This window comes from Crinia signifera, chromosome 7 (assembly GCF_055691185.1).
Source record: "Crinia signifera chromosome 7, ASM5569118v1, whole genome shotgun sequence".
In the NCBI taxonomy this organism is placed as follows: domain Eukaryota; kingdom Metazoa; phylum Chordata; class Amphibia; order Anura; family Myobatrachidae; genus Crinia; species Crinia signifera.
The window spans coordinates 61,493,328-61,514,133 of record NC_139223.1 but is presented as its reverse complement, the minus strand read 5'-3'; the positions used below and the strand labels follow the sequence as shown (position 1 = coordinate 61,514,133).

The window sequence follows — 20,806 nt, the reverse complement described above, 5'->3', positions numbered from 1 at the left end:
CAGGTTGTACAATAACATTCATCACATACTCAAACTGAAGGATATAACCTGAGCACATATATCATACCTCAACATTCAATATGTGTTTTCCAGAGAAAGAAAATCAAGTGCTCAACATAAATATTTGCCAACATCTTCATATGCTCTTACACGTTGCTGCATATTTTGCAAACTGGAATGTCTCGCTCACAATATGCTGATCTGGAACTCCTGGGAGGCTGCATGCAGTGCACATTGGAATTCCATTCTAGTTATGTCTTGTTGCTTGAGTAGAACACATCTGTTCATCATCAAGGAAATATCTGGCTGCAGAAGACTCCGCAGGAAGTAGATTCCAGGTAAAAACAAGCCAACATTGTCATCCAACGGAAGTACAAACTACACATTACACAAGTTACCAATTTTATTTTTGTCATTTTATATCATGGACTAAAAGCAAAAATAAAAAGATACAGTATTAAGGCTCTTTGAGACAATGCCATCTAAGCAATGTTTGAAAAGTAAGGACTGTTGGAAACCTGTTCAGGTTACATAGTAAATGGCCCCTATGCTGTTAGCCAATCTGAAGGAGGGACAACTGAATACATCTACTCAGATCAAAATAAGACATTATATTCTGGTTTATTGTATCAACTAAATTATTCTGGAAAGACTTTGTTCTCCTGTGCTGTGAACGCAAATGACTGCCCTTCAGATAATCTGTGCAATAGGCTGCATTGGATGAGCCCCTGAACTTGCTACATTAACAGGGTGGGGGAGAAAGTGTTTAGCAACAGTCAGCCCTTACCACAGACTTCAAGTTTTAGCAAAGTAAATGTGGGTAGTAACCAGTATCTATGTGGTTTGCAGAATGCAGTGAATTATAAAAGCAATGGGGAATAAAGGGAACACGGTCACTAGGTCGACATACATTAGGTTGAGTGGGCTTAGGTCGACACCTGAAATAGGCTGACAGTCAGAAAGACGACACAAGCATCAGATTGACAATGAAAAGGTTTTTCCTTTTGTATATTTATTTTAGCAGACTTGTGCCGACAGGCGGCATTTCATACCCTACCATCCACTACGGCAATTATTTTCAACCTTTTTACCTTGCAGCAAATAGAAATTAGATTTTAAAATTGCCAAGGCACACCATGAGATCCTCACAGGGAAAATCACATTGGCCCCCACAGCAAAAATAAAAACCTTTTGGTATATATAAAAAAAAATCACAACGGTCCCCACAGGTAATAAAAATAAAACACCATGGCCCTTTACATGAATCTAGATCTGGGGGCACACCTGAGAACAGCTCCAGGCACACTAGTTGTGGGATGGTGGGAGAATATAATAGTGTGCCGAGCGCAGCAAAGCACCATGCCCAAAGTATGCAAGGGGATGAGGTACTCTCAAACGTTGTCCATGTTGACATTTGGGGCAAAAAAACGTGAAGAACTCATGTCAACCTTTCCATTGTCAACCTAATGCGGGTGTCGACCTTCCAACCCTATCGACCAATTTCAGATGTCAACCTAATGCATGTCTACCTTCACTGAGTGGAACCTATGACCCATATCCGATTAAAAGGAAGGTGCCATGCAATTAGGGTAATGCCACCAAAATATTCCAAAAAATGTCAACTGAAAAACAATCATGCAATAAAGTAAAAAGCTGTGCACAAGAGGTTGTAGTTTAAGGATTTATTAATTCAAACATGCATGTAAAACACTAAATTGCATTAGCAAAAGATCAATGTAAAAACACTGTTCACAATTTTTATGCAACATCCGCAAATGCGCTTTGAATTTGTTCACGTTGTAGAAAGGTTGAGTCATTTGTCCCTTCAAATAGTGTTTAGACAGGGGTGTGCATCATACCATTAATACTTGCTCTATAATTAAGACCTCACAGACCCTAGAGAACAGAACTGATAAATGCAATTATAGAAAAAGTCCCCCTCCAAAGTAAAAAAAAAAAAAGAAAAAAGTATATCTAGACTACAATATTTAGCAGCTGCTGCGCTTGTATGTGAGCTGTAAGGGCTCGCTCACACATATACGATGGACAAAACTACATCGGAGTCATTGCGTTCTTTAGATACATTCCTAAAGCAATTTCCACACATTTCTCTTTAACCAATACAATCTATTGCAGGAACATTGCGCTATTAATGCCTGCAAAATAGGATGTTTTGCATTCTAAAATTTTAAATACAATCTACATTTTAGAATGCAATGGTATAAACGGCACTATAAGCTCTTGTCCTATTTTTAAGGTGATTTCAGGTGTTTAATGTGTGAGAATTGCAATAATAATATATTTGTGAACGAGCCATGAATAAAAAAATAGCTAAGAAAAAGCAATGTATAGCAGTTTCACATGATTTGTACACCTAGTGTTATAGGAAAGGTTCAAAAGAGGACGCAGTTAAGCAAACATTGAATAGAAAAAAAAAATAATCAAAAAACAGTTTCAGGTATAATTTCATGAACTACAAAATAAGCAAGTTACAATAATTCAAGAGATATTAGAATACAAGATAATATATAAGCAAGCCAACATGAAAAGCTTGTACATTTTAGAATCTGTGGGAATGAGCACTATTAACCTTAGTTGATCCCAGCCCCCCACCCCCATAGACAGGCACAGGTATTACACTGTAATCTGCAATACAGAAATCAGCACATACCATGTCAGTATCGTATCTCCCACTAAAGTGTTCTGCCCACCCCGGTTCACAAGAGGGACCCAATGCCCTTATATAACATGGGGAAAAGGGATTCGATGCTGCCAAATACTCACCTAAAGTAGTCTCTCCCTACTGCATTCATAACACATCCTGTTTGACTAGTTCCAAAGCGGTAGTGTCCTTTAAATACTGCTGCTTACTAAAACCCTGAAACCTATTTTATGTATTGTCACCTGTGTGGTTTATCCAAAAGAGCAGATTAGTACCCTTTAAGCAAAACTTTATTTTTAACCCAAGCAGTAAAAAGAGACATAATAGATCTAACATTCCTAGATAACCATTCTGATTTACAATGCAATACAGTGAATTAGATTAATAAAGTATTTAATATATGCAGTAAGTCTCTTACCTACTGTCAGTATATGAACAGTATCAGCTTGTATAAGTACAGTTTGTTTTTAAATCCAGAAATGAAATCTGAGTACAAAGTCATGTCTTTCTAGAGGCGATGGCTCATGTCTGACGGACACAGAGTAGGTAACCGTGCTGAGTGGGGGGGGGGGGGGGGGGTTTGGCAACATTTAGTAAAGGAAAACCGTTGTCAGTAGAATAGGGGCTAAGTATATAGGAGGGCATTTTTAGTAGAGCCTGGAAAGATACATGTGTCACTTACGGGATGAAGTATTTCTTCATAGATTCAAGATTTTATAAGGTAGAGAATGATTTATTAAAAACAGGGCTGGGATTTGGCATTTTGAGTCTCAGACTGGAGTGGGCTGAGGAGTGTAAGGATTACAAAATCAGGCATTTTCTCTTCCCCTTCTTCACTGGGGGTGGGCAGAGGACAGCTCTTATTGCTTCATCAAACACGGTCTTCAGCCCCCGCTGTGTCAGTGCCGAGCATTCTAAGTATTTCACTGCACCTGTTGGAAGAAAGCCAGCGTTGTCATTTCCTCATGCTCTAGGGGGAGTTTCTCAGTCTGATCTATAATAACTTACACATGAGGCAAAACGCCAGGCTGTGCCACGCCAGGCGCAAAGCCTGTCCAGAGGTAGCAATAGAGGATGTAAAGCCTTCGCTTTCCCTGTATGAGGCACCACTAAGCACAAACTTAAACGATCGGTAAGTTGCCTTTAAAAAAACATTTGTAATGGAAACAAAGCTGGGAACAAAATGTTATCTGTTTATTCACTAGCACAAATCAGGGGGTTCCCAACCAACTCAAGGCCATACTTGAGCACAGGTGACTTAAGTACAGATACGTCCTTGTCACGCCATGACGTGCGACACTCCTCTAGCATTGGGCGTTTTTGTTGTTGTTGCTGAAAACGCAACATGACTGGGTCAAGTGAGGAGACCATGCTGAATAATGGGATATATGACCATTATATATGTGTGTGTGTGTGTGTGTGTGTGGCTGATGCTCTTAATCTTGTAGACTTATGGTCCATAAACACGGGGCGATAGAGCCTCTGTGCTGAGCAATCTGTCACGGTCAGTGTTCTCTCAGCAGAGAAGGCCGCTGCCGCCGTTTCCCAACACAAGTTCTGTTCTGCTCCAGAAAAAGACTATGCAGTCTCCTCATGCGTCATAGTGGCACAGCATTGTGACAAAGACTCATTTTTACGGCAACTGATTTTAGCAGGGCTGCAGGGACCTGGCTGCTCACTTGCGGTAGGCATCGCGTGGTGTGTGGTGTATTGAGGCTAGATGTACGAGGACACAGTTGTAGTAACTCGCATGGATATCACTTAAACTTGCACCTCGAGAACCTAGACTGTATATCCAATCTAACAAGTCTACTTATCAGCAGAAATGTAGTTGCTCTTTCTTTGCCCCCCTCTTAGTAGCTATTATATAAACACGTGACTACCATGGCAACTACAGACAGAGGACATGTTGTAGTGGACACAGAGGTGTTCACCATGCAGTTCTCACAATGGGGCAGATGTATTAAGCCTTAACAAGAGATAATGCAAGGGTGATAAAGCCTGTATCATGGCAGTTAGCAGGTGATTGGCTGGACATTATCTCTCTGTATCACCCTTGCATTTATCTCTTGTTAAAGCTTAATACCCTTCCACTTTATCCCCACCTTTCCTTGTCAGAATAAAGGTAATAAAATGCAGAGTCTACCTAATACATTATCTGTGGACTCATTTGATAGATTCCTGATAGAACAACTGAGCTTCCTTTTGCTGAAATGATGTCAGGTCCATTACCTGTAATCTATCTTCAATTGTCCTAAAGCTACACACCCATATATATATATATATATGTTTTTTAGTGGTGAGGAGGGGTGATTTCTCTCTCTCTCCATTGAACTATAGCAAAGACCAAGGTGTGTGTGTGTCCGGTGACATCATTTGCCTTTAGAACAGTATAGCTATTATAGTTTATCTTATTTCACTTCCTCCTACTGAGTTTACTTTAGCAGGAGTGGAGATCTGTAAATATCAGACTGTACCTGCTGTAAAAATAAGGAACACTTGAAGTTTAAAGCCTTTACACAATACTTCATTTTTAAATTGTTATCTGTAGTTGGTAAAAGCGTACAAAACAGAGTGAATTTTGTAAATGTGGGAAGCGGCAAACGAACAGGTGTGACAAGTGCCAATTACACATTACTAGAGTGAGGTCAATGCGAGACAGGCACAGGATCTCCTCAGAGGTAAGAAATATGTTATCTCTGAGGGATCAGATGGCCATACACTGCATAGATACATTACATCGCAGTAGCGTATGGACACCTTAAGAAATAATGATGTGTAATATCTTAAGGAGAGTAACACAATGTTTGTCTACAACATGGTCTCTAGACAATGTGGGTCTAGAGCACAGACTGACTGCGGCACGGCGATCAGTCAGCGGATGTTCGGTTAGGTAAAAAGCAGCTACCCAGCGAGAGTTTACATACCAATCTCTTTTGCCATGGCAAGTCCCTGAGGATAGGTAATGGGCGTAAGTTTCTTCTCTTTAAGCTTCTCAATGGTGTCTTTATCATCTCTCAAATCAAGTTTTGTTCCCACGAGGATAATGGGGGTGTTAGGGCAATGATGTCGTACTTCTGGGTACCACTATTTAAAAATAAATAAAACACAAAAAGTAAATAACCACAAACAAGCTTAATTCAAAATCTAAAAGCAAATGGGCTAACAAGTTCCCCTGATGCTTTTAAAACAAACAATGAAGCAGCTTAATGCATACACAGGTCGGAACATCAGCCCGCCAGTCCAAACACTACAGTACGCGGCTCCAGTCTCTATTTAGGTCACCGCACCATTTATGTTGATTCATTTCAGCAGGCTCTGAACTTCTCACCCCATAGAACAAAAACCTCCCACTCGCTGCATATAAACATCCCCACATCCCTGTAAATATAACCAACGCCTGTGGAAAGGGAGTGTTTACCTTAGCGCGGACATTTTCAAACGATGCCGGGCTCACAAGTGAAAAGCAGATTAGGAACACGTCCTAGAAACGGAAACACGGAAATGGTAAGTTTCAGCTTAAATGTACACTTTAGACAGACAATTTTGAAATCAGGAAAGTGACGTACACAATAAAAACATGTAATAAAATTACGCCTTCCTTTTATTTTCCCCAGTCAGCGTGCTTTTAGATTTCAGATCAAGGACGACATAAAAAGCATTTTGCTTTGCAAGCGGTAACATCTGTAAATTATAGCCCACACCGACAGAAAGTGGCAGCACTGACAGATTAGGACAACAGCGCTGCCAGCAAGCGGGTAATTAACTAACTCACCGAAACATTGGAAGCAGGGGGGCTCGGGCTTAAAGCCTAATAAAAAATATTCAGATTCAAAAGCAGATTATAGCGCTTCACAGTAGCGGTGCTCCCTTTATTTTTTGGAAGGGAGACTTAAGAAACATGTCAGGCAATGTTTTCTACAATAGAGACCCAGAAACTAAACCTCGGGGTATCAGCGTCACCTTAGAGATGAAAGTGATGATTAGCTTAATACTTAACATGGACAATACTAAAGTGGTCACTGTAGAAAAGTGAAGCAGAAGCTAAGCAGAGCAAGTATGGATTTAAGTTATTTGAGACCTACTAGGTTTATATTGAATACACAGTTGCTCCTGTGAACCAGATATTGCTGTATACTATTAATAGGATCATTAATCTGTCTACAAAGTCCAAAGAAATACTTACTAGGCAGACAATGACTCAATAGGTAAAATAGTCACCAAATCTAATCTGCTGATATTACAGTAGAAGGTAATCTCATCGCTTCCTAATCTGGCTGGGAAAGTACAAGTAGAAAGGCCATCTCCTAATCTGTAATACCACCATATGGATGCTCTTTATACTGAATACAATCCTGATTATTTCAGGAGGAAAGGCAAATAAACAAGATTGTGACTGCATAGCCGTACAAGGAACTGGGAACGTCTGGGAGTAATCCCAGACAAAAGGCGGCTTCACACTGGGATACAGGAGAGCTGCAGACCCTAAACCTTGTATCTGTTGCACAACACAATAAGAAAAGGATCCATAAGCAGACTTCACAGGCTTATAATTACCGTTTGTGGATAAGATAAAGGTCGCAATCTGTCGTAATCTTCTTGTCCAGCTGTATCCCACAAGCCCAAATTGACTGGCTTTCCATCCACCATAACATTGGCAGAATAGTTATCAAATCTAAATTGGAGATAAAAATATTTTTTTATAGATCAATAATAAATGTAAGCAGTAACTAAAAGTTCATTAGTTTGCTCTAATCAAGACCAAATAGTAGAAGCAAACGATGCAAAGGTGTGCTATAAACAGATTTTCCTCTGACAATACACAGTAGTCTCTACATTAACCACTTGCCCGGCAAAACCATATAGGATATGACCACAGTCAGGAGTGCATTAAATGACCAGGTCTTATCCCATACATCTGGCATGCCCTACTGTACCCCCATCTGGTATGGAAACACCATCTGCTGCAGTCCTTTGGGCATGATGCCGTGGGCTCTCTCAGCCAATATAACCCTTCGAAACCGCACAAGCCGGAAATAAGAGTGTGATGGGGGATCAACACCCATAGTACTCTAAAGGCCTTAATACACTAGTCCGACTTGTCCCCGGCAGCTTACTTACAAATTGCCAATTGATGTGGCTTTGTGATAAATCTCATGTGATTTATCACATGTAAACTCCCACCCAGATGAGAATTCTCTCAGCCAATCAGTGGCTGGCCAGTCTTTTGAAAATATTTTTAAAAATTCTGCTGCCACTTCCTGCTGCTGCCCCCCTCGTGGCACCCACTGTTGTACGCCCCTGCACATAGGTGTGTGCCAGCAGTGCTGGGCCGATGGCACACACCTACGGATCGGACACAATACATCATAAGTGCCAAAAATAGTATCTGCGACATGCCGCTGATGGGTCCGATCAGATAGATTGCACCTGCAGCAGGTTCAAGCTGTCGGGTCCGACTCGATGCACGCGGGACCGCACATCGGGTCAGATGGGTTGTCACACATACGATTTGGGTCAATTTCTCGGCAAAATCCATCGGGATCGAGTGAAATCAGCCCAACTCTTACTAGTGTATGGGGGCCTAAACTATGCTGATCTCTGCATGTGCACCCATTTGCAATCTACTACAAAAGGTGTGGGTATAGGGTTAGGATGCCAGTTGGGGAGGGGATGGGCCACATTCTGGCATTGGGGGTGGGATTGCTGGACCAAAAGAGTTTTTTTGATTGGGTTGTGGATATACTAATATGTATAGTGACACATGGGGAGGAGTGGCACTAAACAGAGACTTGGAACAATGGTGGAAATTAATTTTACAATGGGCATCTATGAACATGGTGGATGTACAAGTATAATTATTTTTAAATAAAATATTGAAACAAATATATATATATATATATATATATATATATATATAATTTGCGTGTTTTACTTTTATATTCTCTGATGCATATTTGTTTTGATATGGTTCTTTAAACTAATCACAGTCCATGCAATGTATTTATTCTTTGTCTATTTTCTTTCTTATTGGTGTGGTTACTTTGTCACTCTCTCCTCTATCTCTCCCCAGTCGGCACAACAGCAGAGCCCAGACTTGTGAAGGCACGGCGCTGTGGCGGGTTGCCATGGATACCGGCACGCTAGCGGTGCACCTCACTGACAGGCGACTAGTGTGATGCGGTCCATTGACAGGAATCACCGTTGGTCGATGACGTCATCAGAATGGGATTTGCTGCACGCTGCCACCGGGAGACTGTTTTCACTTGGTGCTCTGATCTTATATAAAAAGTAAGAATTGGTATGTGTAACTTGTTATCCCTGACGAAAAATCTAGTAAAAGATTTGAAACGTTGGAAGCAGAACACATTTGTGTCAGACTCTTATTAAATCCTTTGAGTGCCGCCTCACCATCCCCGCCGTGTTATTGCAGCTCTACCAAGAACTGGAGGAAGGCAACCAGGTCATATTTCTATACGTTAACGGAGTGCCGATTGGACAAATTTATATATATTTCATTTTTTTTTTCAGTTGCAATTTCTGAGTGGTTTTAGGAAAAAATATAGTCAATTGGTTAAATTACCAGATTTAAAATGTATCTTATTACAGGTTACAGTTTGATTCTGATTTACATTTTATCATATAGACTTTCTATACTTGCCAATAAGTTACTAACATTATTTCCAGATTGTCAGGCTAATACACCAAAAGCTATTGTACATGTAACTGACACATTTCCATTTTGTAGAAGAGAACAGAAAGACAATATTCTGCTACACTGCTACACAGACCACGCCTGACCCTGGCTAGGGCTAACACCATATACAGTTAGCTAGGGTAGGCGCGCCTGTTCTAAGCTGTGAATTCCAACAAGTCGCAGACCTCCTGGTCTCGTTTTTGTTCCTCTGTATAGGACAATGTTATTGCTTATTTGTCCTATAGATCTTGAAATACTCCGTGCTACTTACACAGTTGGGATGTATTCCCCAGGGAATGCATTTGTGGTATAACTGATCAGCAAACAAGTTTTACCAACAGCTCTGGAAAATAAGAGAAGAAAAAAAAAGTTAGTTGAAACAAACACTTATTGCTATAACTGATTGTTATATGTTGCGGTGTCATTTGTGTGGTATACAGCTGCTATTACACTATGCTAAGTGTTCTTCACACAACACAAATAAGATTCTTCAAATTTCTTTGCAATTATTAATTCTGAGGTTAATTGTAAAATCACAGAATGAATGTCAGTCCTAAATGGATTCCAGTCAGGTTACATTTTATGTACACATGGGAACCATCCTCCACATTGTATAGCAGTGTGTAAACAGGATAGGCTGATGTCTCCTGCATACACAATTTACCATCCCTGTACAGTTGGCTGAGTTACTAAGCGCAGGAGGCAGTGCCAAGGGACCATCACCCCAGTCCCTGAAGCACTGTTCTGTCTCAACACTGCTATGGCATTCCACTAATATACACAGCCCGCTGCCACAGGATCACATATCATTAGTTCAAGAAAACTGGTTAAGGGTTCCAAAAAATAAAGATATATTAACTAGTTTAGCTAAGGACTACCATTTTTCAGCCAGTGAAGTGTCACACATCATGGCATACTGCATGGGCTCCAGAGGAGAAGTTTTGTGATTATAGCACCTTGGCTAACTAACATCATGATAACATGTAGCCCTTTACCTGGCAAACACATATAACAGCAGGCTTATAATGTGTGTGGCCAGTTTATAATACAATTTGGAACACTACCCTGCACCTGTGAACTAGGATACTTTCAGATGGATGTTTGCTGTTACTGAGAAAATAACAAGCTCAGTTATAAACACCACTATGTAATCCTCAAAGCAATGGCACCAGTAGCGCTGGTAAAACAATTACAGTGAAGTACCAAGCACAGGGGAACACCTACAATGACAGATGTGTGCATTACCTCTCTAACTATATACAGTAGCTGTTATCTGCCAAACTATTTCAGTGCCTTCTACATTGTTATTTTTGAGGGATCCATGTAAGAGGTTTATGGTCTTTCTGGGCAAAGCTGCAGTATTTTTCTTAAGGCCCATACACACTGGGCAACTTTGAGCTGAAAGACGCTCAAAACAGCCTGTTTAAGCGGCTTTCAGCTCAAAGCCACCCAGTGGTGATCGCTGGTGCGTGCTCCCGCATCATCGTCAGGAAAGCCGCTCATCTGCTGGCTAAACAGCACGTATGCACTGAGCGGCTTTCCCTGCAGCTCTGTCATCGCTGTCCATACATGCTGCGCATAGTCGCCCAGTGTGTATGGACCTTTAGTGTAGGTTGTCTATGCATATAGATTGGATATCTTCAGTTATAGTAGTGGGCAACTCACCAAGTAATCCTTTTCTTGATGTGCCCTTGTTAGTCAAACTGGGAACACACTTTTACGACCACGTGACTGATTGGGTAAATGCTTCAAGCCGAGTATGTCCACAGATTCATCCCCTTTGATAGAAATAGCCCGGTGTGCACAGGCATCCCAGTATGCCCTACTTCCGTTTTACTATTTGGCCATGCTAAAACTGATGCAGGGATGTGTAGTTCAACAGCTGGATTGTCAAGGTTATCCATCACTGTTCTATGGGATTGGGAAGTCAGGCCGACATCATTAAGTAGCACATAATGATACAGCCTTCCGATCCCCACTGCTGCAAGAGCGTCATAAGCAGTTTATCAGCTTCCACTCCTGCAACACTCACACACCTATACAATCATTGGCCTATTTACCCAATACCGCGTCATTGATTGTATACGTGTGCGTTTCCTGCATTAAGCTGGGTACACACTTCTGTCAAACACTGGAACAGAGTGCATGAACACGCAACCCCCGCCTCCAAGCCTGATCAGATCATAACTTTTTTAAAGTGTTTAAAAATTAGGGAGACTATTCTGGTACTTATGTAATATCTGGGCTACCGTTTTTCTTATGAGACCGTGTCCCCTTGCGGGGCTCGCTGCGCTTGCCACGCTTCAGGCACGGTGGCTCGCTGCGCTCGCCACACTATATAAAATCAACTCCATGCGTAGTTGGATAGTAGGGGTATGAAAAAATGGGGTGCATTTAACATGGGAGCCCAGATAATACATAAGTACCACTATTCTTAAGCTTGCGCGCCTGCAACCGACTTATCCTCCCAAATCAATCCATGTGGGTGGCAGCCGCTCTTTCAAATAGCACCTGCTGCCCATAGGCGCAGCCCATCGCCCGCTTACCTCTGCTTCTACAGCTAAATCACAGACTCAAGCAAAGGGACCAGAGGATTCATCTTAAATCTCTATCTGCAAAAGCAGAGCGATTTAATTCAGTAGTAGGCGCCCATCATTTCATCTGTCACTTTAGACAGGGTGCTATGCAAATTTTTAGGGCTCTCCTTTTCTCGCATTGATTTGCGTCTTACTAATCGTTTCGTAAACCCCTTCTATAATGAATTTAGCCATCAATGCCATTTAAAAATTAAAACTGGTGTGAGTGGTTATGAATGAAAAAGGAGAGTCTTCTATATGAAAAGTCTGGTTATGCTTGCATTAAGAAGCCTGGCCTTTCTCCAGACCACAGTTTAAGGTGTTTTAAATTTATAATGGACTTGGTTCTACAAATCTGGTAGACAGACCCTGCAGGATTATTTACAGATATACTGGTTTATAATTTCACTCCTTTAACATTTTCTATTAGTACGCTAGTAAAAGGTGGTTTTATTTAATGCACAATTCATTTTCCCCTGTTTGAATAATCATGCTTTAAACATTTCTGTTCTACATTCAGGAACAAATAAGGTATTCAGCAGTGATGACCACCTTCCTTACAGAATCATGATACACCTAAATCAGAGGCAAGACACGAGACAAGTGGTAGATGTTAAGAAATGGATACTGCAATGAGGCAGTGATGTGTTATGAATGTACAACATGTTTATTGACCTGGGTAACCCAAGTACACTACTACTACTAGCAACATACCTTTCAATTCTTACTTAGCAGATATATGAATTATACAGCAATCAATGCTGATGCAAACACAACTGGCACCAGAATGTTGACATAGCAGAGGGTGGTGTGTGTGTGTGTGTGTGTGTGTGTGTGTGTGTGTGTGTGTGTGTGTGTGTGTGTGTGTGTAAGGGGGGGGAGGTTGTAATTACCAGAGGTAACATCTTAGTGGACCACTGTTCTGACCACCGGCATCTGTATGTACTACAGTGGGAAGACTACAGTCTGTTTACCTCAGACTGGCAGATGCCAGGGATGTTACCATGGAAAGAAAAGTTTCATTGGTAACAAACATGATCACCTCACTGCTCATTAAAAGATGTAAAAACACAGAATTTTTGTAAAGAGTCACAATACAAGCTGGATTTGTCAGGAGTAACAGCATGTATGTGGAATGATATAATTTAGGGTAGAGGGATATTTTTGGGCATAACTTGCTCTGTTTCAGTGTTTCCCAACCTTGATACACAAGGCACATTAAGGGGAGAACACAATTGTTTAATGGGTGCCAACATTTCTTCTCCGAGTCTCCCACCATGGTGAGTAGAAATGTGTAAAAAGTGTCCCTTGTGGCTGCCAAAATGGCACTTTTCACGTCACTCCCACAACTAGTCAGGGTTACCCATTCTACATTGCTAAAGCCGGTACTTCTGGCTGCAATAAGAAAAAAAGAACCTCCCACAACATAAAACAATATATACTAATAATCTAAAATAATCCTTAAAATTACAAGATCAGGTATAAAATATACCCAGGTCATCATGATCTACCTCGCTATCTGTAACAATCACCTTGATGGCGGCAAGTACCCAGGATTTGGGTATGATATTGCCAGAGCAATCTGTGTCATGCGTTAATGAAAATCAAACTGGGTTACTGTTACACAGCCTTGAAAAAAACCTGGGGACCCCCTTCCCCAGGTTTGCCAGGAAGGCCACTGCAGCTAACAAAAAAAAAAAATCTGCTGCTACATCATTTTTGGGACACATTTATATTAATGTCAATAGGGATAAGTCTTAAGGGGCCTTCACACGGGGTGACTTCAGCCCTGTGCTGAGTGATGCAGTTTAGCACAGATCGCTCATTGGTGGCACACCTGCTATACACCAGTGATGTGTGCCGAGCATCTGTGCTAACCAGTGTTCTTTGGTGAAAATGAACTAGATTTATACTGCATGCTTGAATGCTCTAGCTCATCGATAGTGACATGCAGGATCACATATCGCCATCGCTCGGAGGAATACACAAGGAGCGATTCTTGTTCAGATCGCTTAAAAAATAGGCAAAAATCGCTATGTGTGTAGGGGCCATTAAACGGGCCCTATACCTCTGTCTTTTCCTGGTTGTCATTTTTTGTTCCAATTGACCACTTGTTCCCAAACAGTGGAAATTTTGGCCGCGCGCCAGTGTCCTTCCTCGCCATAACTACAAGTTGGGAGGTATGCAGTAGTCAAGGCATACATCATTAAATTGATTGAGGTACTAATTAATAAGTTACCTGTGGCCAAGCATGGATACACTTAAAACCTGGACTGTACAGATGCCTTGAGGACCGCATTTCAGTGCTTCTCTTACCAATTTGGCTGAACATTTGGACAATTATCATTTGCGCTCAGCCATTACAAGGTTTTCGTTGCAACCAGTGTTTTGAGCTGGTTACATATAGCACTGTTGGATGGTGTGTGGGCGGTATAATTTCTGTGACTAGCTCGGAGGCTGCACATACTGCAGATTTCTCCTGAGGTGCCAGCAACAATCTGCGTTAATTAGGGCTTTGGGGCTGGTGTAGAGTGCTGGGTGTGCTGTAACTGCATTATGGGCCTAAATCACGTTTGCAGGAATTTGCAGAAGCCGAAGGAAGCAGTTGTGCTATTCTGTGTAATTGGAATGTTACTGTAGCAGGGGTCTGATGGAAATAAATGCATTTCACAGTGTTTAAAGGCATCTTTCTGCCTGTGTAAGCACCTGGACTCCATGATCTAGTTAGTCTGCCTCCACTACCACTGTGGATGGTAAAGCATGAATAAATCAAAGATCTTTCATGTGTCGATCATTGTCATTGTCCACATTATGCCTGCCGACCTTTTTGGTGTCAACCTATTGACTATCTATCTAGATACTGTTAGTCTATCATCCAGACACCTGTACTGTTACAATGTCATGGTTAAGATAGTAATAGTATATTTTATTTACACAGCACTGACATTCTGCAGCGCTGTGCAGAGTAATGTTCTGGGCCATACACTCAGGGTGATTACAGCCTCATTTCTAAGCATTCTAGATCGCTTAGAAATGAAGCACAGATCGCTCCGTGTATGTTGGTGCCACCCATCGTTATCACTTGACTAGATTTAGTGTCATATGTACTAAGCTGCAAAAGTAATAAAATGGAGAGTGATAAACCATCAGCCAATCAGCTCCTACCTGCCATGTCGCAGGCCGATTGTTAAATGCAGGGGTTCCAAATCTTAGGCACCCTAGAGCAGTGGTAGCCAACCCTAGCCCTCGAGAGCTACCAACAGTTCACATTTTCCAGACAAACTAGCTGCTGCACAGCTGCACTCATTAATCACTGACACATTTTAAAAGATACACAGATGGAGCTAATTAGCTCACTTGTGATTCTGTGAGGAGACCTGCAAAACATGCACTGTTGGTAGCTCTCGAGGACTAGGGTTGGCTACCCCAGCCCTAGAGTATAAGGTTTTTTTTCACGGCTTCTGTTTTACACATATCATATGATTGGCAGGCACCAGCACTGGTTTTGCTCATAAATAATTAACCATTAATAATTTGAGTTGATCCTGGACCACCAACCCAGGGCACCCCTGCATGTGTCCCAAGGCACCGCAGGGAGCCACGGCACACAGTTTGGAAACCACTGGGTTAGTGGTTTATCACGCTGCATTTTATCACTGGTGTAGCGATCTGTGCTTAACTAGATTACTCGGCACACTGTTCCCGTCGCCCCAAGTGTACTGGACATTCGGAAGAAGAAGTATATACTCTGTCACATTTCAGAAAAGGCCTCTTCCACATGGGAAGATCCAACATTTGACTTTTTTTGCAGGTCAACGAGCAAGTTCACAAGTGTATTCATTACTCACTGACACATTATAAAAGATCCACAGGTGGGGCTAACTATTTCACTTGTGATACTGGGAGGATACCTAGACAGCATGAGCAGAGTTTGAGAACATATGGATTACTGTAATCTCCTATACTCTGGCCTACCCATACATTGTCACGTCAAGCTTTAATCCCTTATCTCAGCAACACATCTCATTTTCCTCGCTGGCTGCTCCACCTCTGCCAATCTCTAGACTGGCTCCCTACAGCATACCAAATCAATTTAAAACTCCTCTCATTCAATCACGCTCTCCGACCTACATTGTCACTCACACTCCTGTCTGCTGCCCCCAGCCAACAACTACCTCCTCTCTGCCACCATTTACTGTCGCACTCCCACCCTGCGATTCCTTCCCAGGTTTTCAAAGTGCCTTCCACAGCTGCAGATTATGGACCCACTGCTCAGCACCCCACACCTCCTTCACAAAACTTCCCTTTAGAATGCAAGCTACCTTGTCATGTTTGTTACTTACAGTAATTGTGCATTTTGTGGGTTGTAATTATGTATATGTTTAGCCTTCAGGCATCACCGAAATGGATAGAAAAACAAAGCAAATGCCTGTCAAAACTGAGTGTACAAGGCTACACGCTTACATAATTTTTTGGACTATCACCATGAAGGGTGTTTAGTATGATCTGAATATATACCCAGTTCCAGAAAAAAACAAAAATAGAGGTTTTTGCCCTGGCTACTGTTACTTGTACAGCCTTAACAATAAAAACATACCAAAATATACCTATTAATATTGCAGGCAATGTACTAGTAGTGCCTTTGTTTACTCTTAACTCTTTGAGTGCCAAGGGAATTTGTCAAAATAGGTGTGAAAATTGTTAAGCATACATTTTTATTCATCATAATGACCTTTAATGTTTACCTTACATAGGAAAATATTATATATATATATATATATATATATATATATATATATATATATATATATATATATATATATATATATATATATACACACACACAGACTTTCAGCTGCTGTTATATGTGTGATTTTGCGCAGAATTTGTATTTTTTTTTTTTTACACATTTCTTACTTGAATTTATATAACAAATGTGAGCGACGCTGACATTTTTAGCAGATATTATGCACCTCTCACAGATGTTGACACTCAAAGAGTTAATAGTGACTTCAATGTATATGGAGGAGTTACCACATTGGATCTTTGCACTCCAATGGTCACCACACATGCCTTACACATCTCATTGCACTATGTACTGTCCCCAAAAACCTCAGGCAAAAAGTTTTTTAGTACTTTAGTAAAAAGATACTAAACTAAATAAATTGTGTTGATGTCATCTGTTCAGTTATGGGGTGGGAGACAGGAATCACTTCTGTTTGTCCACATAGTTTATGATTGGAAGCCACAAGCACTGGTTTTGTCTATTGCACTGACCATAAATAATTTGAATTGGTCCTGGACCACCAATCCAAGGCACCCCTGCAAGTGCTACATGGCACACAGTTTGGGAACCACTGCCATACACATTAAAATAACATTATACATAGATGCTCTCATTATAATAAATGGCAAAATACATAAAACTCAGATTTATAACCCTTTGACGCCAGCTCTTATAACCTGTTTTTTGCACGAGCTTGCACAAACTCCAGTGTGCATTTAACCCAGCAAATGTTCTGGGTATATGCGCTCATCTCCCAGGTCCGGCCCGTCTACGGTGACATCATCTGCTCGGCATTGTGGGACGCGGTTGTAAAAGGGGTCAAAAGCCAGCTTGCACCAGGGTTGGAGCCTGGTCCAAAATCTTGGGTGCTACCCGGCTTTCAGGTGTAAAAAGGGGTGTTAATGAGATGCAAGATTCTCACTACTGAAAAGTGAACCTTGTTTTGCCAATATTTTTATATGCAAATTAAAACCAAAGTCTACTATAAAATTATGTCCTTGCAGCAATATGGCTTATTCTGATCAACAGTGACCGTGAGTGTACAGAGACAAAAAATATTCTCTGCCTGCTGTAGTTCTTACACCAAAAGTTATGCCACCTATGGCACTCCAGCTACAGCGGAGACACACAAATGCTACATATACTGTCATTATTTTGGTAGGATTTATCAGTAAAGCTGTGATTTGTAGTTCTACAACAGCTGGAATGCTGCAGGTTGCCTACTCCTGGTGTATACAATACATCCGATTCCGACAATTAACTCTGTATGTATATGCTGGTAATTAATACAGAACTTTGAATATACCGCTCAGCTCCCTGGTCCAACGGGTTTGATACGAAATCCCAGCGGTCAAAATCCCGACAGGTGGGGGGGGGGACGACACGTGGATCGGCCCCCCTTGCGGGCTCTCTATGCTCGGTACACTAATTTATTCTCCGTCTATGGGTGTCGTGGACACCCATTGAGGGAGAAAGTGTCAGGATTTTGAACGTCGGAATTATAACTACATCCCGGTCCAACTATCTCTTAAATAAATGGTTTTAAGTCAGGTAGAAGGATTTCAGTAACTACTGTGCATGTGCAGTCATTTACAGGTCAAGTCTGTAGGTGACAGTGGGGCAGATGTATTAATCTGCCTATAACGTTTGGCGAATAACGGGCAAACGTTATAGGCAGATGTATTAAGCAGATAAGGAGTGCCGTTATCCCCAGCGTGAACGGCTCTCCTTATCGGCTTCCTCACCGCCCCGCACATGCGCACTCGCAGTCCCCCGATCCCAGCCGGCTTTCTGGGCATGCGCGAGATCTCCAGCGCAGCCAAAGCCAGTCGCAGGGCTAGCATTGTCCCCACAGTGGGGGATAGGACAACGCTAGCCCTGAGCTGGCGAAGCGGCCAGGGTGAATTAACGCCTTGAAAGCTGTTAATACATCGCCCCGGCCGTTAATCCCTGGGGGGGGATTGCAGGGGACAGCCCTGGTATTACCAGCAGATGAACAGCTTTCCCGTTGATGATGCGAGAGCACGCAGCAGCGCACATCGCTGGGGCATACACACTGGGTGGCTTTGAGCTGAATGATGCTCAAACATGCTGTTTTGAGCTGCTTTTAGCTCAAAGTCGCCCAATGTGTATGGGCCTTAAGTTTGAAATAGTGATTAATTGGAGAGTGATAAACAACCAACCAAAGGTCCATACACATTGGGCGACTTTGAGCTAAAAGCAGCTCAAAACAGCATGTTTGAGCATCATTCAGCTCAAAGCCACCCAGTGTGTATGCCTCAGCGATGTGCGCTGCTGCGTGCTCCCGCATCATCAACGGGAAAGCCGTTCATCTGCTGGTATTACCAGCAGATGAGCGGCTTTGAGGACAGCATTGTATAGCACTGCGTTATGCAAAGTCATCCTCTCCCCGCTGGTGGCGCCGGGCAGGGGGAAAACCGCTCTGTATGTATGCCCTGAGCGGCTTTCCCCCCCAGTGATGATAGCGATCATCGCTGTCCATACAGGCTGGGCATAGTCACCCAGTGTGTATGGACCTTTAGTGCATCTGGCCCCCTGTCTATAGAGAGATAGTGCCTTTGTATCTGTATATACTGTACAAGTCAGATATCTTCCGCAGGCAGGGCAGCACCACGGGGCCACAGGCAACGCAGCACCATGGGGCCACTGCGGCCGCAGGCAGCGCAGCTCCACGGGGCCACTGCGGCCGCAGGCAGGGCAGCTCCACGGGGCCACTGCGGCCGCAGGCAGGGCAGCTCCACGGGGCCACTGCGGCCGCAGGCAGGGCAGCTCCACGGGGCCACTGCGACAGGTGTACTGGGGCACTGCATCCGCAGACAGGGCAGGGTACACGGGCACTAAGGCTGCATACAGGGCAGCTCTACAGGAACACTGTGGCTGCATACAGGGCAGGTGTACAGGAGACTGTAGCTATGGCTCTGTCGGACGGTATATACATAAAGATGCTGGGGGGACACTGGCTGCAGTCACGGTATATGGAGGATGAGCGGCCTCCGCACCACTCCCAACTATCCCCTCCCCCGGCCCCTAGTCAGAGTGCTAGGCCGATGCTCCGGAGGAGTAGGAGGGCGGGTGCCCCCAGGCCGTGTGCAGGGAGAGAGAGGTGAGGAAGGGGGATGGCACCGGTGACATGTTTCCCCCCTGCTCCCCGTCATCAGCGGCTACTCACCCGTCTCCCACCACCACACATTTGATGGCTTGCATGGTTGCTGGGCGTCACGGCTCCCGGGGAGCGGAAAAAGGAGATTTTATGGACTTAATCCCGGGGTGACCGGCCTTGGTGCTTCTCCTCCGGGTACGTGTGATGCGGGCACCGTTTCTGTGAGGAGTAGGAGGATACCACCGCCCTGCTGCTGCTGCTGCTGCTGCTGCGAGAGAGATACAGGAAGCGCCGCGCCCGCGTCACTACCGGCCTCGCCTCACTCCTAGTGCCGAGCACTGACTGACTGCCGGCCGCGCCCGGGCTCCCGGGGCCGCGCATGCTGGAATGACGTCATGGGGGAAGCCGCGGGCAGGGGGAAGGGCTACCTTAGAAGGGGGCGGTACCCTGCCTGCAGGTCAGTCACATCATTCATCTACCCCTTCTCATCCTAGAGATGCAGGGCAGGCAGCAGGCTCACCCCTGCCCCCGGTGCCCCGTCGTGTACATGGCATGGCGCCACCAGGAAACAACACAGTGTATTGTTGTCAGGGGAATTCTCAGCACATGTTCTACCCAGAGTTCCCATTTGCAGACACATATATTGGTCAGTGAGTGCAGTGGTCTCTGTACTTATACATATGATTATCTGGTTCCCATGATTTATGCGCAGCCAAATTGCACCTTTATTGTTGTGGCCCTGCTTCTCCTATGCTGTTGTTAAAGCTTGGAGAGTGGGGCTGTTGCAGACTAGCCCTGGATAACTGAAAGCTGCAGGGGAAGCCCACCTACTCCCCAGGGGGCAAGGGAAGCCAAGCACCATCACACCCAGTGATGAGGGAAGAATGATCCCATCCCAAAAGTATGAGTGTGCTGTATGACATCACAAAATGTGTTACTGTTGTTTACCCTACTTGAAAAAAGC

The 20,806-nt window shown here is 43.3% G+C and overlaps 1 protein-coding gene and 1 long non-coding RNA gene across 2 annotated transcripts in view; one reads left to right on the top strand and one right to left on the bottom strand.

The window, feature by feature from the left end:
• LOC146020240 (uncharacterized) overlaps positions 1–8,982 on the top strand; it is a 39,344-nt gene extending 30,362 nt beyond the window's left edge. The window contains exon 3 of the long non-coding RNA XR_014450757.1: positions 8,736–8,982. This is a non-coding gene — a long non-coding RNA (uncharacterized LOC146020240). The remainder of the gene's footprint in view (positions 1–8,735) is intronic.
• Positions 1,668–20,204, bottom strand: RAC1 (Rac family small GTPase 1). Its single transcript, XM_083153212.1, has 6 exons — positions 19,912–20,204; positions 9,631–9,702; positions 7,220–7,337; positions 6,084–6,146; positions 5,590–5,749; positions 1,668–3,594 (listed from the first exon to the last, which is right to left on the bottom strand). Exons 1-6 carry the CDS (start codon positions 19,944–19,946, stop codon positions 3,464–3,466), a joined length of 579 nt encoding a protein of 192 aa, XP_083009338.1. The 5' UTR covers positions 19,947–20,204; the 3' UTR covers positions 1,668–3,463.
• Between the last annotated feature and the right edge of the window lie 602 nt (positions 20,205–20,806).